At 33.1% G+C, this 27,102-nt stretch overlaps 1 protein-coding gene across 1 annotated transcript in view; it reads right to left on the reverse strand.

Annotated features, from left to right (window-relative positions):
• kcc (solute carrier family 12 member kcc) overlaps positions 1-27,102 on the reverse strand; it is a 153,478-nt gene that overhangs the window by 12,028 nt on the left and 114,348 nt on the right. Inside the window, exons 7-18 of the mRNA XM_067117638.1 lie at positions 26,572-26,733; positions 26,154-26,310; positions 24,103-24,335; positions 23,752-23,911; positions 23,445-23,644; positions 22,365-22,525; positions 21,114-21,235; positions 20,628-20,817; positions 19,060-19,143; positions 18,322-18,453; positions 17,209-17,316; positions 16,037-16,084 (exon numbers count right to left, since the gene is read on the reverse strand). Of these exons, the coding sequence (XP_066973739.1) occupies positions 16,037-16,084; positions 17,209-17,316; positions 18,322-18,453; positions 19,060-19,143; positions 20,628-20,817; positions 21,114-21,235; positions 22,365-22,525; positions 23,445-23,644; positions 23,752-23,911; positions 24,103-24,335; positions 26,154-26,310; positions 26,572-26,733 (1,757 nt within the window). The remainder of the gene's footprint in view (positions 1-16,036; positions 16,085-17,208; positions 17,317-18,321; positions 18,454-19,059; positions 19,144-20,627; positions 20,818-21,113; positions 21,236-22,364; positions 22,526-23,444; positions 23,645-23,751; positions 23,912-24,102; positions 24,336-26,153; positions 26,311-26,571; positions 26,734-27,102) is intronic.

Below are 27,102 nucleotides of genomic sequence, written 5' to 3' on the forward strand. Positions count from 1 at the left end.
ATTTTGTGGAAGCATGCTCAGCAACTCAAGGGCCTTTCTGGCTTGTTCCATGTGAGTGTGTGTGCACGCTTCTGACATAAATCATTAATGCCTATCAAAAGCAGGTAAGAAATCCTGGGAGGGGTTGGAGTTTTACTTGGTTATCACAACAAATTCTTTACCAAACACTTGAGCAGGCAAAAATGAGTGTGGTAGTAATAGTTTTTCTCTAAAATTCCATAAAATTAAAACAATATTCAAGTTCATATTCCAAAGATAAATGAAGATCAAAATTATATATCAAAGATATGTGCACTATCAGTCTACAAACATTCCTTCCTTAATATATAAACTTGAAAAATATAACCTCTCCAAATATTATTATTCTGGCTTTAAACAATTTCCCTATACTTTACTGATATTCATAAAAAATCTTTCAAGGGTTTTACTACAACTTGAAATTTATAAGGCAGATAAAAAGTAAATTTTAACATTTTTATAATGGAATCCATATTACTAACATATGGAAGACCAAGCAATATGATTTAATTAGTGTTCTGGTGAATGTAAAAGTAACAATCCTACAATCAACATATGATAGTAATTATATACTGTAATCATAAAAAGTCTCTGTGACTTTATGGCTTACCTGTGGAGGCCTAGCATCGATATTTTATGAACAAGACAATAACATACTGATTGGTAAATGGTGCACATTAGAACAGGCAGAAGCCAGTTTTTTAATTCAGTAAAACCACAAAAAATGCATGAAAGTAGAACGGCATAGAATACATAAAATATAATAAAAATTTTTCATTTTCTTTGGAATATAAAGCTATATTTGTTAGCGTGACAGCCTTGTCTCTAGTTGCCAGAGCAACAGTTACTACTACACTTTAAGTGTTTGCAAAGTCTTCACAAAATAAGTAATGCTTAACTGTATGTTTGAAAAATATGATGAAATCATATTGGAATCAGTAATATCGAGAATCTTTAAAATCACTTTTAACTAAAGATGCCATTCCTTTTAAACAAAGGACTAACTTGCCTTCTAAAATAACCATTAGATCACTGTAGGTGGACATACTGAATGCCAATGTGCATACCCTTAATAAAGAAAAATGATCTTGCCAATTTAAACTCTCATGAATAATTTAATATTCACTCTTTTAAGTGTTCTCATTCACATAAATTTAGTTCTAATCATATGCTTTACACAAAAACACATTAATTTATATAAAAATAAATTTCAGTACAGTTAAAGTAATGAGTACTCTTGAAATTTTAATCCCTCCTTCAAAGCATGAAAAGAATCTAGTTATCTAGTTTCTATTACAAAGGCCTTCATACCAAAATGCATGCTTGGTAAATACTACAAAGTGACACTGTCCCTTAAACATAACACCAAAAGATAGGATTTATGTTTTCATCCTCCACTGCCAACCCCCTCGAGACCTACTTTTTTCCCCAAAAAGTAATGAGAAAAATCTGTTGTTATCTAATGGGACATAATAAGTGATTGTAAATTTCTTGGATTATGGAATGTGCCTAAGGTTCTGCCATCTGTCAAATGTTTGATAACAATTACTGTACTACATGTTTTCTAGACTATGAAGACAACTGTCTAAAATTAGTGAGGATGAAACTACTACCAGTACTAATGCACCAACTACTAAGTACTGTATGATATTCATGGAGTGAGTGATCTTTTAGGCTTCACCTAATTAAACAGGTATAGTACTCAGGCAAAGGTAACAACAGTAATTGTACTGGTAATTTCTTCTTCTATACTACTGTTTATTTTGCCAATGCTGTAATAACCTTTCCTGTTCTAAAACCCTTGTATTATATTAATAAATAAATTCTGACTGGTAAAAAACATACCCCTGACTTAGTGGTCTAATAATAATAATAATAATAATAATAATAATAATAATAATAATAATAATAATAATAATAATAATATAGCAACCAGAAAGCTCAGGCTAACTACTTTATTTTCAATATGAAATTTTTCATATTAAAAGCGTGGAGGGTACTGTACTAAAACACTTTCTAGAAGGTAGTGCCTGACTATGGTAAAATATATTAGTCCATCTACAGTGGTTCAATATATCTCATGGGAAAATTTTCTAAGTACTAATATGCATTCCACAAATAACTACAGTTATTCATTTTATCTTCTACAGATACACAAATAATACTGTAAACTTAAGGAAAGCAACCACATGACGCATTTAAGTATACAAAAAACATAACATTACTTGATGAATACAGAAGAAGAATAAATTCCTAATTCTATCTCTTCTTAATTGCAATAAGTTTAACAAATATACAGAACTTACATCAAAAAAATATAAAAAAAATGGATGCTATACTCATGAGTCGATTATCTACTATAGGTGACCTAAAAAGAGCTTCATTTAGGAAAGCTACATAAAAGTTTCACTAAGTTCATAACTTACATGTTCAAGAAACAGGTACAAAAAAAATTAGTCATAAAAAATTTTTTTAACACATCTTTCACCCAGAATTGCATTGCCTAACCAATAAAAGCCAAATAAATAAGCAATGATTAAGAAAATCTAGATAATCGGCTCAGCAAGGTGATAAAGATGCTCGATATTCACTCAAGCATTTATCCTTAAGAAAAGAAAGTCTCAATTATCATATAAAAATGTACCAAACCTGTAAACACTGTTAATAATGCTTATAAGTTACTTTATTTCTATACCATTAAGCAGAAACATTTTATCTCAAATTAATAGATGGGAAATGTAGAGAATACCATACCGCTGGATAAGGTGACTCTATCTGTGGACAAAGGTAGACCTTCATGCCATTTTCAGATAATTTATAGCCTTAAATAAACCTAGTAACTACTCTAGAAAAAACAAACAATTAATAACAGATGATCGAAACCAGTAGTGTATCATTAACGCTTATATTTAAATTTTATTTTAGAATCCTTTTAGTTTCTAAACTGGAAGGTAATATAAGCAGTAAAGACTAAAACAGTACTTGCATCCAAAATAATCTGCAAAATAAAGAAGGGCTGACTAAGAATGACTTCACCAGGTACATTTTAAACTATAAGTTTGAAACCTTTCGTAAACTCGCTGTCCATTATCAGAGGAACAAATAACCAATGAAGAGTAAGAGTATTAATTTACAGAACAAAGGAACATCTCTAAAAGGGGGTTGCAACAATAGCTTGCAATAATATTAAAAAAAAAAGTTTGGAGCATAATCAGTTTATATTGTGGGGAAGGATGTAATTAAATCCAGATTGTCCTGAAGGAACTTCCACGACTGATTGCACCATGAACTTAAACTGTCAAATTTAAGGGGGATGCAAGCAGTTCATAATCTAACTGAATGATGGTTTGAGAGCTCTGAACAATGTTAGATAAGTGACTGATAGGTTCTGCATCCCGAGCCATGTGATCTAACTAAACCTTCATTTCTCTTAAGTACTATTATAAATGTCACCATGGATCTTTACTTATCAAAACATGTTATATCAATGATTACTGGCTACTGTTCTTACTTAAGGTTTTGGCTACTATTTTTGTAATAGTGCCTTTGTTGTTGCCCACTTCAATACATGCAATGTTGTAGATAGGATTATGTATACAATCAACATTTTCAATAACTAATGCTGAGTTTGCTTTTTGAAATCAAGGTAAATGCTCCCAAATTCAAGAAGAATGACTTATATGGAGAACATCCTACACTATTGTCCAAATGAGCAACAGTCACTCTCCCCTCCCTCATCATAATAATAAAAAAAAAAACTTTACCATTATGGTAGTTAAAAAAGTGAAAACTGAGTCTCAGAAAATTTTAAATTTTTTTACATACAAGTTCCAGCTGTCTGTTGATATTTGGTAAGATTATTCCCACAGCCTGAGCTTCCCTCAAGGCAGGTCTACAAACCTACCATACTCAAAGTTCACAAAATTTCAACAAAGGTAACAATGTCCTTTTCCAGAACCTCAGTGCTAAAACTACTTGATAGTCTTGCACACTGTTAGACTTAGTTCTATGGTACAATCTGGTCGGAAAATTACATCTAGAAAATGGATCTGAATCTAATTACTAACACCCAACATCTATTACTGGTATTCATGCTCAAAATCCTTTACATTTATTAAAAATTCAAGTTACATTTTTATTGTGCTTCCTTCCAAAGTACTGTACTGTATATAATTTAAAACAACACAATGAATAAACATTACAAAACTCAAGTTCTTCTACAACCTAAATTATTAAATCAGTAAGGACAAATTTAAAAATATTACTAATGGTACATAAAAATTTATAATTTTATGCTATAATGATAAGCACCAAGTTGTCATTACAAACTCAACAGTAAATAACTGGAAACAGCAAAATCTATACTGTATATAACCTTATAATATGGAAAGCGTTTATAAATATGTTTAGTTACCTCTACAGAAACTAAAATCTAAAATAAATATACTTATGAATAAAACCTAGCAAATATAATAAAAGCTATAGCAGTTCTTTTGCTGAGAATAAAAAAAAACCCAGGCTTTCATTCACGTTGGTTCTTTGCATGGTTGTACATTTATGTCAAGAACATACATGAGAAAAATGTTTAAAGCTTCCTGAAATTGTAAGTGAGGAATGTAGTACATTTAATGTGTTTTTACCACTAGGATTTAACCTACCTGTTTATATGAAATACACTTTTTATGATTAAGTTACTCTAATTAAATTCATTAAATACCAAAGTTTTAGGTAAAGATTAATAGGTTTACAAATCTCAAATTATTCAAATAAAACCCAGACACTAGTATGCAGTATTTACATCTGAATAATGAAGTGAAATCAGAATTCAAATACAGATACCTGTGCTAGTGTAAGAGAAATATACTAGTTTTCATTTTAAAATTACTAAAAAAGTAGTACAAATTGCTTAATTATCATGACAGTTACAGGCCTCTTGTTTTTACTGTTACTGTATACCTATGGAAACCAGCGGCTTTAATTTGTCTATATTCAAGTCCTTTAAAAATGAAAAATTTAGGGCTATCTTAAATGGTAACTAAGCAAGTAATGAGAAATAAAAAAGAAAATCCCACAAGCTTTTAATTGAATTAAGCTGTCTAGTACAGTATTATGATAAGCACCATATGAAGTTATGTTCCATCGCAAACAAACCTGCTTTACACTGACAGTTCAGTGGAAAGGTTTAATTAGCAACAAATCTCCCTTGCCTCATTCTGAAACGTCTATACCCTGCCATACAATCTACTTGCATATTTTCCAGCTGTAAAAAATTAAAGCTATGGTATCTGCTTTGCAAATACAGTACCAGGCTTTCACAAAGACATTTGGTTAATGATTTTCTAGTCGTATTTGAAAGTGTAAGTGAATTCTGCATGTTTCTGAAAAATTACATCTCTTTACATGTACACTATGTAATATAACAATCATTCCCAAATTCAATGAAAATCTGTTGTCCAGCTGAAATTGAACTGTGAGTGGATATTATTTTTATGAACAGTATTTTCCATGCCTATCATGCACTTTTAAATACCTGATGCTATGTGTTCCATGCACACCTGTATAAAAATGCTACACAGTCTCACACTAGTTTCTGATTACAATATGAATTTGTAGTCTCAGGTATCTCTCTCTCTCTCTCTCTCTCTCTCTCTCTCTCTCTCTCTCTCTCTCTCTCTCTCTCTCTCTCTCTCTCTCTCTCTCTCTCTCTCTCTCTCTCTCTCTCTCTCTCTCTCTCTCTCTCTCTGTATGAAAGAATATATATAGTTCTGCATGGAGTATATTTTACAGTTGACCTTTGATTCTAGATGGCTTAGTGGATTTAAGTACTGTATGAGTATCACAAAACAAATGATGCCAATGTCATCTGGTAAAGCTTACTCTGTTAAAGATTGTAATGAGATCATGCAAAATAAATAAAAAATGTTTATAAAATAACAAGTAAATGTGTTAAAATAGAAGAAACAAAAAAAAAAAATCTAAAACAGGCAACAGCCATTCATTTTCCTAGGAAGAAAGAAAGGTATTCCAACTGTACCCAAAATTTTCAGTACCCCCAGGATAAAGCGAAATCTGAATAAAAAAGTTCCAAACAAAAATAGGAAAAATAACCAACAGCAAAATTCTAGACCTACATTACAAGCTTTTCATCTAGCAAAATATTTTAGAAGACAAAAAATTACACTGGGAGTCTAAAAGATTTTTATAGTTTAACAAATGCACTGCAGAGTGCATTTTGATGAAAATCTTTGTAAAATAACAATGTAGCATGTAATGATCTACAAAAATTTAACAATATTTTGTAAATTACCCATTATGACAAAAACTTTGTACGGTTAGAAAATTAGCAGTTAACCTAGACTGTTAAAAGATAATTAACCAGGCCATCAAGTTACTAATCTTAACTTTTGCAGGGTTTGTTTCATTTAAGGAACATAATTCTTCAGTTTTTACCTGATAAATTACAGCTACTTGAAACTGAATTGATTGGAATGAAAATGCTGAAGGCTCTGATAAAATGCTATCGCACTACAGGAATCAAAATCATTATCATTTACATGTTTACAAAGCCTGAATGACAGTTTGAATAATTATGAATGACTGAATGACACTTCGAATAATTTTGATGAGTCCTAACTAATTTCATAACACTTACTTAATTTGAACTAGGAGAAGGGATCATAAACTAGCCCATGTACACTAAGGCTAGTATACAAAGCCTAGAAGTGCAATAATCTGAAAACCACTATACTGTAAACAAGAGCATTCTGCAGAAACCTTAATTTACATCAAACCAACTCAAATATGCAGCCATCACTTAATCTGCTGAAAAAACTCCTAGTATATGCATGTTCGCAAGTGTGAATTAGCATGAATATCAAGACTGAAACACAAGAATGAATACAACCCTGTCCCAACATCATTGACAAAGAAAACTGCCTCTGCAATGTCAAGCCAAATAGTTTTTTTTTTTTTTTAGCTAAAACCAAAAGACTTGTAACAACAGAGTCTGAGGAGAGGAAAATGAAAACCTGAAAAATTATCGAAAGAAAAACAAATTCACAAATGATAGGTTCAAACCAGGATTCAGTTATTAATACAAGGATGTGATGTTACAAAAGAGGATAAAAGCAAGCTTCTGCATAGAGAGAGAGAGAGAGAGAGAGAGAGAGAGAGAGAGACATAACATAATAACCAGCAACTTAAAATCAATATATAGAAAACAAAATAAATAAGAAAAACTAAGGTACTGGTGCATCTTTCTTGTATGCAATATTACAGTCACTCTGAAACTTATGGGCATCAACATCATTCCACACTGCCAGAAAGACTTTACTAGTTTTACAAAAAAGAGAATGAAAGACCTCTGGTACTGGGTAGTGAGAACGTGTGAAACCCCAAAAGGGACGCTGATACTCAGCAAAGCAAGTGATAGTGTGTACTAATTCTTGGGGAACAGGCACTCAAGCCTATTGAAATGGAACCCTAAAAGGTAGCCAAAGAAGATGTCTTCCAACAGTGGTCTAAACCAATATCACTACAGTACTAACTGGAGAAAGGAAACTACCACTTGTAGCCATTTTGTTTAAAAGATGAAGAACCAGGAGGCTGATGGCATCCCACACAGAAAATACTTCACTGACTACAGCATTCTTCAAACTGCTCCTGATCTCTGTTAATGCTCTTTCTAATCTTCTTTATAAGCAATCATGTCACTAGCAAAGAATAAAAAACAAAGATCACACAACACTACTCTGGGGATACCAGAGAAGTCTGAGGACACTGAAAAAATGAACAAATTTCTACTGCTCTATTTAAAAAACCGAATAAAATCATATATGTATCCTCGAACACCCAAGTTAAGAGAAATACTAAAATCAACCTGAACAAGTCTGGACTTAAATTCTTAGTCAAAGTTATCTTGGATGTAACTAATCAGATCTACAAATTGTATCAGAGGTACGTAATTATTTCCTGCAGGTGTCTCTCTCAAGAAGTGGGTACAGAACTTCATGGCCCTATTCATAACAACCTTAAGGAAAACTGAATGGATAAAAACTGACCTCTCATTGTTGAGATCAGATCTTAATCCTGTAGAATACTACATAATTTTGTACAAAATTTGTTTTTATAACAAAAAATTATACACACCCATTAATCATATATGCCCGTGTGTCCTAAAAGCTTTCAGAAACACCAGTCCTTTGTCTGTCAGACAAATTAAGGTGATGGTAGTCTCACCAAGAATGCTTCTCAGATGTTTTACCTGATAATTTAACTTATCATGAAAGATGCAAAGGAGCAAAATTCATGAGGCTGGAAGGAAGGTGTGTGTGTGTGTGTGTGTGTGTGTGTGTGTGTGTGTGTGTGTGTGTGTGTGTGTGTGTGTGTGTGTGTGTGTGTGTGTGTGTGTGTGTGTGTGTGTGTGTGTGTGTGTGTGTGTGTGTGTGTGTGTGTGTAAAGTACCGGTAGTGAGGAGCTAGGATACAAGTATAATGCTTATAAATTTTTAAAAGGTATGGTAAAAAGTCTAAAGAATGTAAAGCATGGCACTTGTATCATATATAATTTTCAGAACTGGGAGAATACTGTGCAGCACTTATCAATAATCACAGAAGGCCACATCTTATGACACTGCCATGAATGATCAGTGAAGATGATGATACCAAGTCTGTATTCTCTTCCCCATATCAATATGGCCAGCTGTGACTAACTTTATGAAAGAATACAGTAACAGTCCAACTGACTGTGTTGAAAAACAACAAAAACTGGTGACTCACTCTTACTCTTTCTGCTCCACCAAATCTCACATTACTATATATTCTCAAAACACTTGCTTTAGCCGAGTAAAACCCAAATTTTAAATAGTTACTTCTTCGATTCTTCATGTGGAGAACAGTACTTATTGTAGGTCACCCCTCTGTCTGGACCTCACTCTGATGATGGTTTTTTAAAATGGTTCAGCAAGACTTACAAAATGTTTGGGGAAATCACACTTGCTGGAAGTTGATCATTAGTGGGTTTCTCATTTGTTCCTCACCTCATATGAAGACTTATATGACAAGTAGTTAGGTCCTTTCCTCAACTTTCTTCACCATTCATGGTACATTGTAGGAAAAGTTTAATACCTCTCACTAGGGAGAGCAAGAGGTCCTGTTCCATACTTGTGAAGAAAGACATGGAATGAATGATGAAGGACTTTGTGGAAAGGTCCCGGCTACCAGTCATTTGCGTCTTTGTAGAAAGTTAATAACATATGACAAATATTCTGCAAGTCTCCCTGACCTGTCTTGAAGAGATGATTTTGCCAATTGAAAGACCACCTTTTGAGTGTAGTCCAAAAAAGTAGTTCCTGTGAAGGTTCTTTTGAGGCCTCGTAAGAAAGAGAACCCAATTCAGAGATTTGAACTGCCTCAAAGGAACCTTTTTTTTTTTTGGAAGTGCTAGGTGAGTTTCATCAATTCCTTTGTGAGATGATCAATCTTCATCCCTCAAAGGTGAAGGCAATCGACTTCCTACAACCACCATCAACTGGTCATCAATTAAAGGTGTAATGGATCAATGCCTCTCCCACTACACCATTTACTGCTTGATCTGATGGCAGATGCTAGTAGCAATTCCATAAAATCTTGACTTTGCTGGATAACCTCTGGGACTGAAGATGATGGATGCCCAGCGTGTTTTAGAGAGAAATGAGTGCAGTTGCTTGGGATACTTCCTTTAGGAAGGGCACTCCTGCAATTGGCCATCATCACATATAGTAGGCCCTTAAACCATTCCTGCTTTGGTTAAAAGTGGGCTACTGTATTGGAATCACCTTCAAAACTTTGGGGTAGATTCTCCAGTGCCTGCCTGCACAGGCTGAGGAAGGGTAAAGGGAAAAACATGGAGATTCTCCTAAGAGTGCAAAACCTTGCTTATCCTCCAGGTTGCTAGGTTCTATGGGGGTGAACAATAACAAGACAGTTTGCGACTGAGGCTTGCTTCGACGAAGGGCGTAGTCTGTAGATGCAAAAGAACCCAAAGATCTCAAGAGTCCAGAGACCACCTCATCAGCAGGTTTCCTTAGCTGAGACTGTCAGCATATACTTTATACTTTAAGCTGCTTGAGATGGACCTTGGCCATGTCAACCTTTTCTACACAGAAACTGACCGTCAGGTAGCACAAAGACTGTGTGCTCTGCTGGGTCTATATGTATGTCCTTGTGCAGTTTTTCCTGCCAAGACCCAAGTAAACACTGGAGCCTGAGAAGAGGCCTCAACTTCAGTAATATTACATGCTGTCCACATCCTTTGATGTCCACAATCTTGTCACTTGACCTTGCATTAAGTGCGTGTCCTAATCTTGAACAGACACATCCAACACACCAAAACCTCCAGGCAGATAGGGGAATGCAGGAATTCTTCCAAGATGTCACCTTACAAAGTTATGACTGGACAGTTTTCAGGAGAGTCATTGTTTGCTACCACTGTGAGAATTTCAACTGAGGCAAGCATAACTCAAGCATCTTTGTGGGACCATTACTCCTGTGACCAAAGGTGCCTGATCTGGGACTGGCACCACATGGCTGGAGTATTAGGATTTCCCTGGGACTGTAAGAATAAGGATAAAAGCTTCTTTTTCTATACCTGCACAGCAAAACATCTCTACCCATGCTACGATGACCACATACAGGTATGTGGTTCTCATAAATGATATATGGCTCAATCTTCCACAGAAAATAAGGAGGTTGAGATATTGAAAAATCGAACAAACAGGACTAGATGTCTCTAAGACTCATTACTGGTGTCACCACAACTAGCCAGTGGTTGGGTATCCTTGCATTCTGTACTGATTCAATGCTTACACGGTTACTAGTGAAAAATGACTTGGGAGCAGTTGCTAGACTGAACACAGACCTCAAAACTGCAAAATAGTTACACAGTCAAAATTATCATTGATAGTTAACAGTCATGGCATTTGCAATAAAAAGATATCAGTGACTGAATACTACTTAGTTAATAAGAATTCACAATTTTACTACTGTATTTCCAAAAGCATGAAAGTGCAAATGGGCTGAAATATACAATTCTATTTTACATGAGAATGCATTGAAAATTAATCATGAATAAGTGTTGGAATAGTGATTGCCTGCAAGTAAACTCCTGGGGAATGGGAACAGTGCTGTCAGTAATAATGCACAATCACAAAAACTGAGGCTATTGGTTGAGACATACCTGAAGACCTAGAGGGTACATACATGGTAAGACAACATTCTTTCTGAATGGTGATCCAGCAAATGTTCAGGACACAAAACAGGCATTAATATGATTAATGGGGTTATGACGGAGCAAACAATATTATTTATAGACAATAAAATGAGGAGGTTTTGGAAAAAAGATGTAAAACATCTTAATACTCAGATCTCCATTCCAATGGTACAGAATACCTACATCCCTTGGACTAGAGCATTTAAATGGTGAGAGGCAACTTAGAAAATAGGAAGAGGAACAACTGATGACAGATTAGCTTCAAAGGTACTAAGAAGTTGCTCAGCTTTGCCTTTATGGTTGGTTTAACAATTTTCATCAAGTATTTAGCAAGGGGACATAGTAAGTGTATTAGATCTAAAATAGAGGAATTCAACTTGGGGCAACAAAGATGAAACAAGACTGGTCCAACAAAACTGAAGCAGAACTACTAGCAATTTTGTTTAAATATCATATTTTCTTTTGGCAAATCTGTAAACCCTTTTTTCTTTCTGGCAACTACCATAAATGTTCTGGTAGTTTAACTAGAGACACCTCTCCATAAACTGAACTTGGTTTGTTAATCATGGTATGCCCAGATATATGAATCATCAAACCAAAGATGATAATCATTAGTCCACATTTTGGAGGTTTATTAGTTCTGGGGCCAAACTTGCAAATTACTTGAACAAGGGTATAGTATCATACATTTGTGAAGTACTAGTCATAATACCTACAAAAAATATTTTCAACTTATAAGGGAACCAATCAATGCTAGTGTCTGTGGATTAAATAGCTGTTCTTACTTCAATCCTTGAGGGGATTCTATTTAAGATTACTTGTTCATCAGTGACTCATGTTCATCATGCATTAATACTTGTCTCCAATAACTATATTTTGTTCAAGTGTATTCTGTTTCTGATGACTATCTTCAATAAAACTATGTGCAACAATACCTGGAGTTCTGATGAAAACCTTATACAGTATTATAATAAAGAATGTTCATAATTTTCTAATATCCACAATATAGTAATTTAAAAAGAGAAAATACTTCTCTCCAAATATAAAGATCTGGCATACCCATGACCAGAAACTGGCATATATACAGTGCTATACTGTATACAAATATTTTCCATATTTGTAAGAATATTAATCTCAACCAGAACAAGTAGAATACCTAAAATGTTTTCAGCTGGTATGATGCGGTGAGACCTGGTAGCTATCTCAGTTTATATATTTACAGATAAAAATAGTTTTATAATTATTGCAATCAACATTTATTTATGAAACACAATTGGGTGGAGCACTTTACTTACACGAATCTCTTATTTACGGTAGGTCACAAGGAGTGATTAGTAAAAATAATAATAAAAAAAAAAATCATATTTGCACTTATCACAAAATGCAATGGATCCCAAGTTACAAAACGTGAGTCTAGTCTGAAAAACTTTTGGTCCAGTAAGTAAAGAAACGGTTTAGAAAAAAGGGAGTATGCTATTTGAACCTTCTTAGGATGATTATATGGAAAATTGATTTACTATCACTAGCAAGTATAGATTATTTAAATAAGTTGAATAAAAGATGCAACTGACAATTGTGTTAAGAGAATATTGTACACGTTTAGTTGATGAGAAATATGTGAGTGGAGCTGTGATGCTACTCCTAAAGAGTGGTAAAGTATTGCAAATATGGCTAATGTATGCAAGTTGTTTGTTCATCCAACTTCAATTAACAGCAAATCTTGCTTATTAAAAGACAAATAATTTAGAACTTATTTCTGATGCTACATGGATCCAAAAAGTTAGAAATATTTTGTTATTAGGTGTTTCAGGTAGCAGATTCAGCATCAGTGTCTAACATAAAAAGTTTTAAGTAATAACAATATACAGTAACAATACACAACACTGATTAGGATAACTAGTATTCCCAGAACCTTCCATCCCGTCATTATTGAAGGGGATAATTAGACAAGCAAAATATGAATAAGACAATACTCAAGGAAACACTTGGAGGAAGTGTACAGTTAGTTTGAGCTATGGGCTTTGTAAGTTAGAAATCAACTGTAATATTTTCTGTGATACATCACATGTGTATAAGTCTCATACTGTTAATAAATGATTCTTCAGTTTCTTTAAAACTGATTAAAAGACCAATCTTTCCTGTTTAGATGTCAAGACCATGCAAAAATTGAAAACCCTGAAGTATATTTGCCAGAATGCAGATGACACCAATTAACTGTTAACCTATCTTGAGATATGCTTTTTAGTTTTTATCAATAAGCAGGTGTTTTTACACAAACAATATACAATTTTCAGTTGTGTAGTTATAGGAAGAGGGCTAATATTTTTTTTTAATGATCCTAAATCATTTCAACTTGCATACATGGGGCTGCAAAAGAACCAATAGGAATGCATTTATCAGTGACAATATCTATACCTGTGCTGCTAATATATGTACCAGTTCTAAACTATCAGTGATTAATTTATATTTGTATAATAAAATCTTAAAACAGGTTAAAACTTAATAAATAAACAACCAATTTCAAAATTGCATCTCAAACTGACTGAGTGGTTAATCAAATCACCATTAGTTATCAACATTAGCAAAGGTGAACAGAGCTAAATTAAAAGAGGATCTAGAAATGAAGGAAATAATTCTACTTGTATTTCTATACTGCTTACCAAATGAAATGACTAACTAATGAGAAACCTTCCAAGAAATATTTCAAGTTATGCAACCTCCCAGTCAGATTGGGTTTGATTCTATTAATGATGGGATGACTGAGTCTGTGACTGACAATTAGTATGCCTGCAAAGACATGCAAGTGCCATATTTCTCTTGCTTTCTAATTCAAAAACTCACCTCCCTTAAAGGATTAAAAAAAAAAAAAAACTTTGTACTTAGTCTCATCTGACTTTAGCCAGATATACATACTGTATATATCTCAAGTAAGTTTTTAAAGCAATATTATTTACTAATGGAGCTACTGCCATCAAGCTTCATCCCATCTGCTGTCATCCCATTTGAAATCACATGGATAAATGTTAACAAAAATGCTGCAATGAATTTAATCCTTTCAATTTAAATAGCTTGACATTCCACATAAAATTACTGTACTACTGTATATATTTTCCTCAAACTAATTTTACCTGAAGATTCATGATTTTAATATTATAAGCATTACAGCTTTACAACTAATCAACTAATAAGCATGGGGACAAGAAAATCTTATTCATGTGAGCTACGTGAGCTTCAGAAATAATTTAAACTTATAAAGTTATGAATTTTGATACCTTATATATAAAGTAAAATGATATGTGCACACCCACTGGTCAAATATATCGAGAAAAATTTAAGGAGCTAGAGGCTTTGGATTTTCTGAAAAAAAATTGTATGTAATGTACTGTTATTTCTAGTAGAATATAAATAACTAACTTAATTCTGATGAAAGATAAACCTACATCAAAAGCTAGAGGGTTTCCAAACATTTGTGCTTTGAAAATTTTAAACTACAGCTTACCATCTATGAAAAAGGAAGACAACTGGAAAAACCTTTCCAAATGACTTTCATGCAAATCTTAAGGCATTATGAATATCATGTCAATAATATGAATAAATGAAGTCCTCCTCAAATACTGTACTGCAATACTAGTCTTATAAATCATTATTCCTTAAAAGAAACGATTACAGAGACAAAATCACGTACAGCATACATTTTCCATTTGCATTGGAAATATATTAATGCAATTATAAAATCAAATAAAAAGGTCAGAAAAGAAATGAAAGTGTACAACGTATTTTAAAACATCCAAAACTTTAGTACTATTTGTAACAATAAATTGTAACTGCACCTTATTTAAATACCTGACCTTAAATACTTGTCAATGAAAAACACATAGGAAAACATCTTGTAAATTGAGGCATACATGAACTCAAGGGAAGCTAAAATTTAAGCAAAATATTTACAAATGAAATGCAAATTAACCATGAGTCTCTAATTCATAATGAAAACTTTTAAAGCAGGTAGACAATTTATACTGGTGCTTCTTTTATGAACATACATAATGTTATCTCTTGTACTAGTAACAACAAAATTTACTGAATGCTACTTAATTGTCTTTTATAAGTTGTGCTTGAGTTGACTATCCTTTGAACTGACAGCTGCAGTCTTTAAAAACTAATTCAATTTTTCCGTATACTGATACTAACAAAAATCCTTCTAGTGCTGCCTTTTCATTTGGTGCATGTGAAAAATAAAACTCTTCACCTCACAGACATGAAGCAAAACATAACTTGGTCTATGAAAAAGCAAAAACAATAACACTAACACTGCAAAATTTAATCTGTTTTGTACAAACCTATTTACATTAAACATCACAAAAGCACTTCTCTAAAGGTAAAATTTCTAAAACAGAACATGAAAAAATAAATAATCAACCTATGAACAAATAACACAACCACTGATAAAACACTAAATTTGAACAATTGGCACTCTTAAGATCTATTCTAATTTACACCATTCTACAGTACATACAAATCACAAATAACTTTTCTAAGGGCAAATAATTTATAACAGAACTGGGAGTAATTATCATTCAACCAGTGGGTATGCACAAATGACTTGGACAAGAATAACAACAATCTGAAAAAGACTATTTGCATTTATTATGAACAGTGTATCTTTGTCCCTCAAATGGGATGAAAGAAAGCATATCATACTAATCATGCACATCCCTTTATAATGAAACATCAAATAAGAAACAACATATAAATCAATAAAGTCCTCACACACCAGTGGTAGTTTGTCTTCTATATTGGCTGTCTCAAACCCTAGCTCCGACTAAGGTTGCCGCATGATGAGAAAAGAGCGATAGTTTAAGACATCATTTACAGTAGTAAAAGATATGTAATTGAAATAAAGGGCAAAGATACTTCATCCTCAAAAATAGAGAAGACTAAAGCACTTTCCTAAAGCAAGTTATAGAAGATAGAAGAGCAGCTGTAATATTTATGTTGAATTTCTGATACACTTGGTAGATAGATAGGATATTCAACTGGTACATATAAAGTTATCATCATGTCATATCCATCAATTTATACAAAGTCACAGCAACTGTATCATTACTGCCAACTAAAATTGTGGACAGACTACAGTTAGCTACTGAGATTTCAAGCGATTACAAAGATGAATAAGAATGCTTTAGTTTCTTAGATTTCAAAGAGAAAAAAAAGAATGTAAAAGCCTAAAACAGTATTATAGTTAAATATTCTTGGAAAAAATTCTTGAATACTTTGAGATTTCTTTAAACAGTAAGAAGTAAAAAATGCATACCGTACTTTAAAAATGAAGGAGTAAGAACGGTATAGATCTACCTTAAACCACTACTGAGAAAGCTGAATTTTAGTCTCTCAAAAATATATTAACACCCAGAAACTTAATATTATCATGAAGCTTTGCTTACCATTGCAAGGGCCTTTACTGAATCAAGTCAATCACCTTACAGCGAGTACTGTTTATCAAGCAACAAGGTCCTTTAGCTCGTTCCTTATGAACTTATCTTAATGTACATTATTTCTCATTTGAACCATCAGACAAAATCCAATGCATAGAGAGGACAGCTGTGTAACACCTCATGATCCTTAAAACTTACTTAAAGAATAAATTTCTTTATTTACGCTTAAGATAAGAAAACAGGATTTTACAAACTTATACATACAGTATACTGCGCTATAATGCATATTCTGTCCACCAAGTCAGAAATCCTCCAGTACAATAAATTTTTATTTCTATTTTCTATAGACTTACTTACTCAAATGTTGGGTATGTTAAGACACCAATCAATAATCTACAGCAGAGTATTCCAACTTGGAACTTACTTAAGGAGCCAAATACTCTAGAATATTTTACATAAAAAATTACCAAAATTTTCATAACAGAATTGAATAAAGAATTTTGATACTCACAATATTCAATTTTTCTTTTCGGTTCAATCTCAGCTCCTTCAGCATTTGCGTTCTCTGCTCCATCATTAATGTTCTCTCATAAGTGTATGTCTGAATATCACTATCCATCTGAAAGAAAATGACAAGAATATAACATTACTGAAATGCTGTACCTATAATTCTAACACATTGAATAGTGTTTCTTACACATTTTATGTGACAGTGATAAAAGCATACATTACTATTTTTTAAACAAACATAAATTATTGTTCATAACAGAAATTAAATGAGCATTCATACATTTTTCTTTTACTTATCTACTTGCTACTTACTATACCATCTTAAAATCTTTTAACTTTTCAGTCATTTTTCATGTAAATTCACTGTCTCTAGGTCAAATAAAAAAGCATGTACAGTATATTAAGCAACTTACATTTAGCCTTAACTTGTACTGTACATTTCTTATGCTAGTTATAGTTACCAACTGACTATAGAAGGAAAACAATCATATACGGTAATGATCAAAGTGATATAAAAACCACAACTCAGTCATCCAATAAGTTCTGGTGACAACTCAGTGTACCTTCTCTTGAATGATTTGAGGTGATCAACAATACAAAATGTAGTTTTCTCCTCTAAATTATAATATACAGTTTACATTTTTATGCCAATCAGTTCAATTTTACAGCCTAAACTTGAGCCACAATATCATTAACCAAAGAAAAAATTAATGACATCTATTTTCTGTACATAATCATGAAACAGTAGATTTACTGCAACTGGAAGGGCCAATTTTTTATCATAATTTTAGCATCTAAAATAGAACAACATTCTGTTGTAACTACCACGAACCCTCATAACCAACTGACTACATAAGAATACTTCAAAAGGCTTGAGTAATTAAATGGCCTTGTCCCTTTTTACTAAAATAGAGCTTCCCTTATCGTCACAATCTGTACCATGTATACTCTTAGCAAATAAAATTCAGTATATCCCTCTCAATGATTGGCAGATTTTTCTTATGTCACATATTTCTGATACTGTTATTTAAAATCAGTACTGTATGTGGAAAATAATGTCAGAATTTCATTGCAAACCCACTTATGAAATTCAACATGCTGGCAATAAACATACCATTTCAACAACATCTACTTCAGCATCAATTCTCAAATGATAAAGGAATGTCTTGAGATCTTTCTTCATTTGAATGCTGTTATCCTCTAGCTGAGCAACAGTAAAGATGCGCATCTTACAGTTCTTCCACACCTAAAAGGGGAACAGATAAAATAATTGATTACAGTGTACTGAATGTTCAACAGGACAGGATATGAATGTTGATGTGTTTATATAATAGTTATCATTATGAACTATTTTACCTAACCAATGAATTATGCAGTATCCCCAGTCTCTCAATGGGCTGGTTTGAATAATTTGTCTGTAAATGAAAGAAGTACAGTTAAGAATATAGATAGTTAAGAGGGAAGAGACCAAAGGGGATACAAGCACAGGAAATGTGAAACTTGGAAAGCAATGCAGATTGGGCTGAAGGCAAGCCGTAATGAATCACAGATACCTCTTAATACTAAATTCATTTTACCTTGAGAATAACTTACACTCCATAGAAATTAGTGAAAATTAGCCTCCCCAGGGAACGCAAGTATTAAGTCTTTGCAATTATAAAACTTGTCAGGCAAATTAAGCAAAATAATCTGTTTGCAGAATATACGCTATTAAGACTAACACTCAGTTTTGAAATAATAAAGCTTTTGAACACATCATCTACCAACAAAAAAAAAAGCTGCTGCATTTAGAATATGTAAGTCAACCTTACAATCTACAAATAATACAATTTATCATCCTTAATTGTAATACCTTGTGCTGACGAAGAAGGAAGGGTAACAACATAAGGAGACCACCATCATGTACAATCCACCATATATCAATAGTTCCGGATACCTGCCAAATACATTAATATTAATGAAGATCATAATCCGGAGTGAAAAGTTGTCAGTGCTCGTAATTAACATGAGAGAAAACATAACTTACTAATCTTATAATATAGATTTACACCTCATGTGAAAAAAAAATTTTCCAACAAGGCTTTTGGAGACTTGTCATTCCTAAGGAAATGTTTTTATTCAGCCTTGTTTCAAATGATGTTCCAAACTTTGGTCTTCAGCAGCTGACTCACATCCTAAATTGTTAAGACAAAAATTCAAGTCCAATTTCATACTCCAGATTAGTTAATCTTCGGCACTATTATTCAGTTGGCTCATTATGCATGTTTTATAAGACTTTTCATATAATTTTGATCATCCTTTACATTTAGATCTTCCCAGACTGCCAAATCCACCAAACAGTATATACAGTACTAGGATTGCAGTTAATTCCAACTGTCTTCACCTTCTTTTGTGAGGTTCAGTACCAAAAGAGTTTTCTTCAAGCTTTGTTTCACTGGTGATCAAATTATGGAATGATTTTCCTAGTTATATAGTTGAATTGTTGGAACTTCTCAAGTTCAAACTTAACACAAATATTGTTTTGCACAGTAAACTTGTGCAAGTCCTATTCCAGAGGTTCTTGGTTTTATACTTGATTTTCTATGCAACTAACTATTTCTTTTTCTATTTTATTCCTCTTTTATGATTTATTCTTTACTTATATATTCTTCTTCCATACTAGGTTGCTTTGCCCATAGGAGCCCTTGGGCTTTTAGTATAATGCTTTTGTTACAAGGGTTTCAGCCGGAATAATAATAATAATAATAATAATAATAATAATAATAATAATAATAATAATAATAATAATAATAATAATAATAATAATAATAATAATACATGAAAGAACTCTGAAACACTCTGAAGCTAATGTACCTTTATTTTTAAATAAATACTAATGCTGATTTTCCCGTGGACTAATGACATGGTCTTTGTAACTTAACCACACTGATATGTGAGGAGTAAACAAACTCAATTTCTGACACATCATCAGAGGACCTGCATCTTCATAATAAGCCACATGACTTCCTTCAATTTTTTTTAATCATATTCTAATGTCATGCTGACAGATGGCATTAGCACGAGTTTTTATAGCAGACAACAAACAACTGCATGCAAAAATGCAAATAAAATAAAAACTAATGTATGTTAATGTAATTAAATAACATTTCTCATGGTACAAGAATGTTAGAAGTGCAAAGTACCATAGGTATATTGTTCATCTCCATAGAACGTCTGAGAAAAAGGCATAATGAACTGTATCTGTCATGCCTAAACATATTGATAAAAACCTTATTCCTAAGTCAGCTAGCTAACCAAGAATATAATAACACATTTACAATTTTTCCTTAGATAGTATACACCATACGTATAAAACTTTCAACATATTTCTAGAAGATAAAGAAAGAATCTAATCTCTTTTGAAGTACAGTATCAACTAACCTTTGTCAGTGAATCAGGATAGAAGTTTATGCCTTTTGGCACAAGTAAGGCCATTTTTGCGGTTGATACATTACGAACAGTGTCTAGGAATACACGCCATGATCTTTCATCAGGTGACTGACGCCAGCCATATGGCCATCCTAAGATGACAGTGTTGGGTTTCATACCTCCTAAACCACAAGTCTGAATGCTGTCAAGAAAAAGAATTTTTATTATTAAAAAGTAAAACTAATGGTTGTGTAATCTCACATATGGGACTTGTTAATAAGGGATTCTAAGGAGAGTATATATCTTAAAACAACTGAGGAGGGAAGGTGAGAGGAGACAGAGGAGGAACATACTGCATAAGAAACTGAGGAAGGAAGGTGAGAATTGAATAAGGAGAATGACTGGAAGAGAAAAAGGCTTGTATAAAATTCACCCCTAAAACAGATATGCTTATCAAAATGTTATGCAGAATATCAGAAAAACATTATCATTACTTACATGTGACTGATTCCTTCAGTTAAGTTCTTAGCAACCAGAGTATCTACAAAACCTTTGACTTTTTCCTCATCCATAGCTCGGCGTAAACTCTGACGTGCAGCAAGTGACTCACCGCAACTCTTCTGTAAAACAAATAATTCTCCTTCAACAAAACTTCTTATTCTTACATTAATGTGTAAACAACATACAATTCAGTCTCTGATAGAACAACATCAATACAAGAACAAAAGAAAAGCTAAGCAAGATTCCAATTACACTCCATATAATAATTACACACCATGTAATATTCTTTGTGTGCTATTACATGAGTATTTGAGCATGTGCCACCTTTATCCTCAGATCCACAGTAGTTAATTGCCTCAATTTTCATGAGTTTGCCCAGCTGTTAACAGCTTGGCAGTTCCCCAAGCTTGGTTTTCCTGCAGGATTGCCTTTAAACAAATAAAACCTGAAATTCACTTTAAATCATTAAAACATTCTTTTAATCTGTTTCATGCATTTGTATTTTCCCTATCTGAACCACCTTTCAGGGTGTGCAGGAATAACTCAATACCACAGTTTTCTAAAAGTCTTACTCCAGTTATGACCAAATTCTGGAATGATTTTTCTAATCCTGTAGCTGAATTGTTGGCACTTCAGAAGTTCAAACTTGGTGCAAATCTTTTTTGTTGAGCAGGATGGCATGAATTTCACTTCATAGTCATTTGTTATTTGTCTCACATATCTTCCTTTGTTATTCATAATATTTACTGTTATTTATCTTATCAACTTTTCTTTACTTTTCTCAATAGCATTTTCTGCCTTGGGCTGTTTTCCTAATTGGAGCCTTTGAGCTTGTAGCATTCTGCTTTTCCAAACAGGGTTGCAGCTTAGCTTGTAGTAGTAGTAGTAGTAGTAGTAGTAGTAGTAGTAGTAGTAGTAGTAGTAGTAGTAGTAGTAGTAGTAGTAGTAATAATAATAATAATAATAAAGATATTAAGTTAAATACAGTATCTGCCAAACTTATGATTTTAGAGAAATCTAAAATAACTAACATATCATACTTGAAATACGTTATTTTCATATATGCACAACGTCAATAGGTACAGTATGTACCAAACAAACACCAGAACAAATAACATTGACAGTGGCAATATTTATCCACAATTATAAAAATTACTGAAGGCACAGAAATAGGAAAACCTATACAGTATAAAAAGGAACAATCAAGACAAACTAAAATTTCAAAATAAATCTTTCGATAAAACTTACCGTATAATCCCCTTCAATGACAGACACAGCTATCGTTAAGCCTTTACCAGCCTTTAGCTGTGATGCAAATGTGAAGAGTTTCTTGTATTTTGGAACCAAATCCTTTGTCAACTTTGCTAAGATGAGGATCTGAGGACGCCAGTTTTTGGTATGAGGAGGACCTAAGGAATAACATTACTGTTTAGTAATTCAATTAAGTAATTATAATATAGAGTAAAAACACACCTGCACATAAAAATATAATTTATATATCACATTCAGGATTCTGCACAGTACTGCATTGTACACACCATGAAAATTCCATGACCAATGTTACATCTCATACTTTCAGTTGTTAGTATGCCTTGATTGCTTGTTGAAAAATATGCACAAAGACAAGAATTTCCAGTAAAAACTCACTGAATCTAAGAAAACCTGCTTTGTGAGTTTTATACGGTTTCCTACTTACATTTCTAATATTTAATTAGCTTATCGCACAGTATGAAATTCTTTCATGCGGTGCTAGGTATAAGAATGATATTTTGATTTTAAGGTACAGTACTGTATTTCTATAAAACTTACAATATTCAATAGCAATAACTAACCATCATCCATGATTACAGTACAACACCAATTATCAAACCATTAAAAACTCTACATATTTACAACCTGCATAAATGAGAAAAATTCCAAACAAAAGGGATGTCTTTGTGTCTATTTTATATACAGTATATATACATATATCATATATACAGTATATATATTGTATATGTAAAAGTTAGTGAATAGTGTTATGAATTTCCTGACAGAAGATAATTTGACACTGACACCTAAAAAGAAATAGAAACAGGAGTAATGAAGGTACTTTTTAGCTAGACATTAGTTTGAGGCTGGAGATTTTTCATTAAGCAAAACCCAACTAAATTCTTCACCATCAAATGTCGATTCGATATTAGTATGCAGCAGGTACCCCAAAACACAGCATAACTGGTACTAGCTTCTCTTTTGTCTATTAAGAACTGGAGAAAATTTTCTAACACCATGTTGCAATACAAACTAAATTTGAGATAAGAGAAGAACAATGTAATTGAGTCCACATACCTTCTTCTAGTCTCAACAAGGAGTATCTTGCTGCTGAGAGAGCAATACCTCTGATGCCATCTCCCCATTCCTTCTCAGCACCACGGAATTCTATGTACTTATATATGATTCCAGCAAGTAGCATTGCTATTAATGCATAATACCATGATGTCATAAACATGACTGTTATGCAGAGGGACAAACCAATGAATGACAATGACCTAAGGGTAAAAGAGAATACTTTGTAAGCGCTATTATGATACAAACAACAAATGAATATTTCATCTACATCACTATTACAATGAATCAAATAAGCAAAGTAACATACCAATGATAATATTTGAATCTTGGTCTCCAGTTTGGTGTGCGAAGTAATGTTTGTAGAGCACATGCAAGGTTAACAAAACCATAACACATAAGGAAAAACATGGACAGAATTGGAGCTATGTAATCAAGATTACCAATCAGGATGGCAATTTGGCAGATACCTGTAAATAAAAAAAATTTCAGTTTTTATACGTACACCACTTCAGATAATCAATTATTATAAAAATAACATACAATAAAATGTAAAATAATATGGGTGATAATTAGACAGCGGCAATAAAACTAAATGGACCAGAATTGGGTGTATTATATTCTACTCTGAAAATGAAAAAAATCCTGCTACATATCTTACCGCCAGTTATCAGAAGAGCTCTTAATGGTTCCCCCCGAGCGGAGGCAACAGCAAAAGGTGCCAAAAATGGAATGATACCATCTTTTGCAATAGCCTGCAACAATCTTGGTGCTCCAGTAAGTGATTGAAGACCTGCACCCATGGTTGACAGGAGAGATCCTACCAGGATGACCCACTCATTTGGCCATGAAATAGAAGCTATAGCCAGTTTACCACCCACACTTTGGCCAAACCTAAAAGAAAATGATATTGGTAGAGATCCAGCCTTGGCAATGTTACATTAATAAACTCTTATACTTAAAAAGGTCTTAATAGTAAATACAGTAATGAAGAAAATTTTGGGATTATTAATCAGAATATATTTGTTGAGTGCATATGTGATTTGGTTGAGGGCAAGAAATGTATTTAATTATTATCAAGTGCTTTATGTTCACTAAAATAGTGTTTGTTTATGACCGAACCCAGCCTACAAAGCCTCCGTCAAACTTGGGTCCAATCACATAAAGCACACACCAGTTAGAGCACTGTATTTTGTACCGGGAAATAACGTCAACAAAATACAGTATCCCAGACTTGAAAAATGTCTTCAGTTACGTATTAATAGCTGTATCATTAATCATATAGTCCTGGTACTTTTATTAGTATTATCCTTACAGTATTATTGTTGCTGCTGCTGCAGGTGATGATACTTTAAACAGTCTAAGGAGTGATGGCTAAATTTCATTATTTTGCATACTCTTACATAATTCTTTACTTTTTAATAACGTATAATTCTTAATCTATTCCCAACTATAAACTATTTTCTTATAAATAGTTAAATTCTAAAATAATTCTGTAATGCAGCATTCACTTCATTACCCTACAAATATTCCCTGAGAATAATACTTGAATGACTTAAGATCCTATCAAAATAGCAACAGTTTACAAAGGGGTTTGACAAGGAAAATCTATTTCTGAGGAGACCTGTCGCACCCAGTGAAATGGTTCCAATACCACCATTTCTAGGTATAACTACAAGCTAAATATACCAGAGAAAAAAGTTATCCATAATGTCGGGGGTTACTACCCCCGGATCGATCACCATAACGGTGTCGGTATGCATGCTAACCTTTTCATTGGTCTGGCTCTGAACATGTTTGTTAAAGGCCAAGAAACATACTGGGAATGCTTATTATGGCCAAAATACCTGAATGTAAAGCATTAGGCAAAACATACATCATTCACATGGCACAACTAACCAAAATCTTGGCACTGTCATCTTCATGACTCTAGGAGACAGACCAGTAGAGATTTCAAATCTTGGGCCATCAACCCCCTGTTAAGGTAAGTACCTAGTGTGTTAAAAATACCTCTCACCTGCTAGCCTTTAAGGTAAGTAACATTTTAAAGTATATAAAACCCAAGTAATAAAGAGATAAAGTCCTCTGAAAATGTCTGAGAAATAAAGTTAAAACCAGTCAGGATTTGCAACCAGTTTTTCATTTCACTGTGGTTAAGTATGACATATAAATCACGTGTCAGAATGATTATAATCATGGACAAAGCATATGTAAACTTAGGTGAAACCAGAAGTTGTCGAAAAGGTTTTAAAGAATGAAAATTAAAAAAAAAAATTTTATCATTTCCAAAATAGGGGAGCCAAATACAAAACGTGCAGATATTCGCTACTGGTGGCAAAAAAAAAAAAAAAGAAAAGTTAAAAGCAGTCATATGAAGGCATGTACACGTATAGTGATTATTTAGTGTGTAAAAGAAAGCAGAGTACATTTTGGCACTATGGAGTCACATTTAACATTTACCACACCTGGTAATTAAAGCAAATAAAAAGTTTAATTTAATATTGTATTGGACTTGCCAATACAATATTAAACAATGGTTGGGAGACACGTTTTCTTAAAATTATTCATAGCATGCAAACTTTTAAATCATCATGTAGTATAAACCAGTACATTTCCAAAGGAAAATTTTATGTAAACCAATGAGTAATCTTTCTAATTTTCATACATAAAAACGAAACTTTTAAAGAACACCAAATTTTGAAAACAACTTACTTATCTCGCATCAGTATGACGTCATATGAACCTGCAAACAGCAGCAAGTAACTTAAATAAACTATGGAAGTAGTTACGATGGCTGCCAAAGTACCCACTGGAATGCTCTTCTGGGCATCGGCCAAATCTCCTGACCTATTGCTACCGGCCATGATACCTAAAAGGGAACATCACATTAGATGTATAGTACATTACAAGCTGCACATCATCCTGGCCCTCTGACACCACTCTATGAATCAATGGAAGTCAACTACTGTTAAAAATATTCATCAAGACCTCTGACACCATTCTGTGATTTAATGAAAGTCAAATACAGGTACAATACATCAAGACCTCTGACACCATTCTGTGAATCAATGGCAGTCAACTACTGCTAAAAATATTCATCAATAGTGAATTGAGAGGAACAGCTACTAACCAGTGCAGGAAGGGAAGAAAATTCCAACAAGGGTGGTGAAACTTGTGGTGATATCAATAATGACTTGATTGTAAGTTGGGTTATTGAGGGCTTCGTAGTCATCAGGATTATCACCATCGGCAACAACCTGACCCTTTTCCATGAAGTGAGAACCCAAATTTCCTAGAAAGTGACAAAAACACAATAATAATCTTCAACACGAATTTTTAAAAAATTAGTGCAATATACATACATCACAGTTTTCTCATAAGTGAGATTATCATAAATGAAATAAAAAAGGGCTGAATTTCTCAATTTCTATTCAAAGGAGTGAATTCGATCCTATGGCATGATTTTTCATTGGCATACAAAATGAGCAACTAACGAATGTTTGAAAATAATGAGAAAGAAGGAAGAGGCGGCAGGAAATGAGCAAGTTTCAAGCTGAAAATAAGGGATTGATTTTTCTCTTAAATATGGAAAGCTGCAGGAATCAAGGTGGAATACAACTGCATATTTACAGTCCACATATTCAATACTGTAATATCACAC

The sequence above is a fragment of the Macrobrachium rosenbergii genome, chromosome 15 (genome assembly GCF_040412425.1).
Source record: "Macrobrachium rosenbergii isolate ZJJX-2024 chromosome 15, ASM4041242v1, whole genome shotgun sequence".
In the NCBI taxonomy this organism is placed as follows: domain Eukaryota; kingdom Metazoa; phylum Arthropoda; class Malacostraca; order Decapoda; family Palaemonidae; genus Macrobrachium; species Macrobrachium rosenbergii.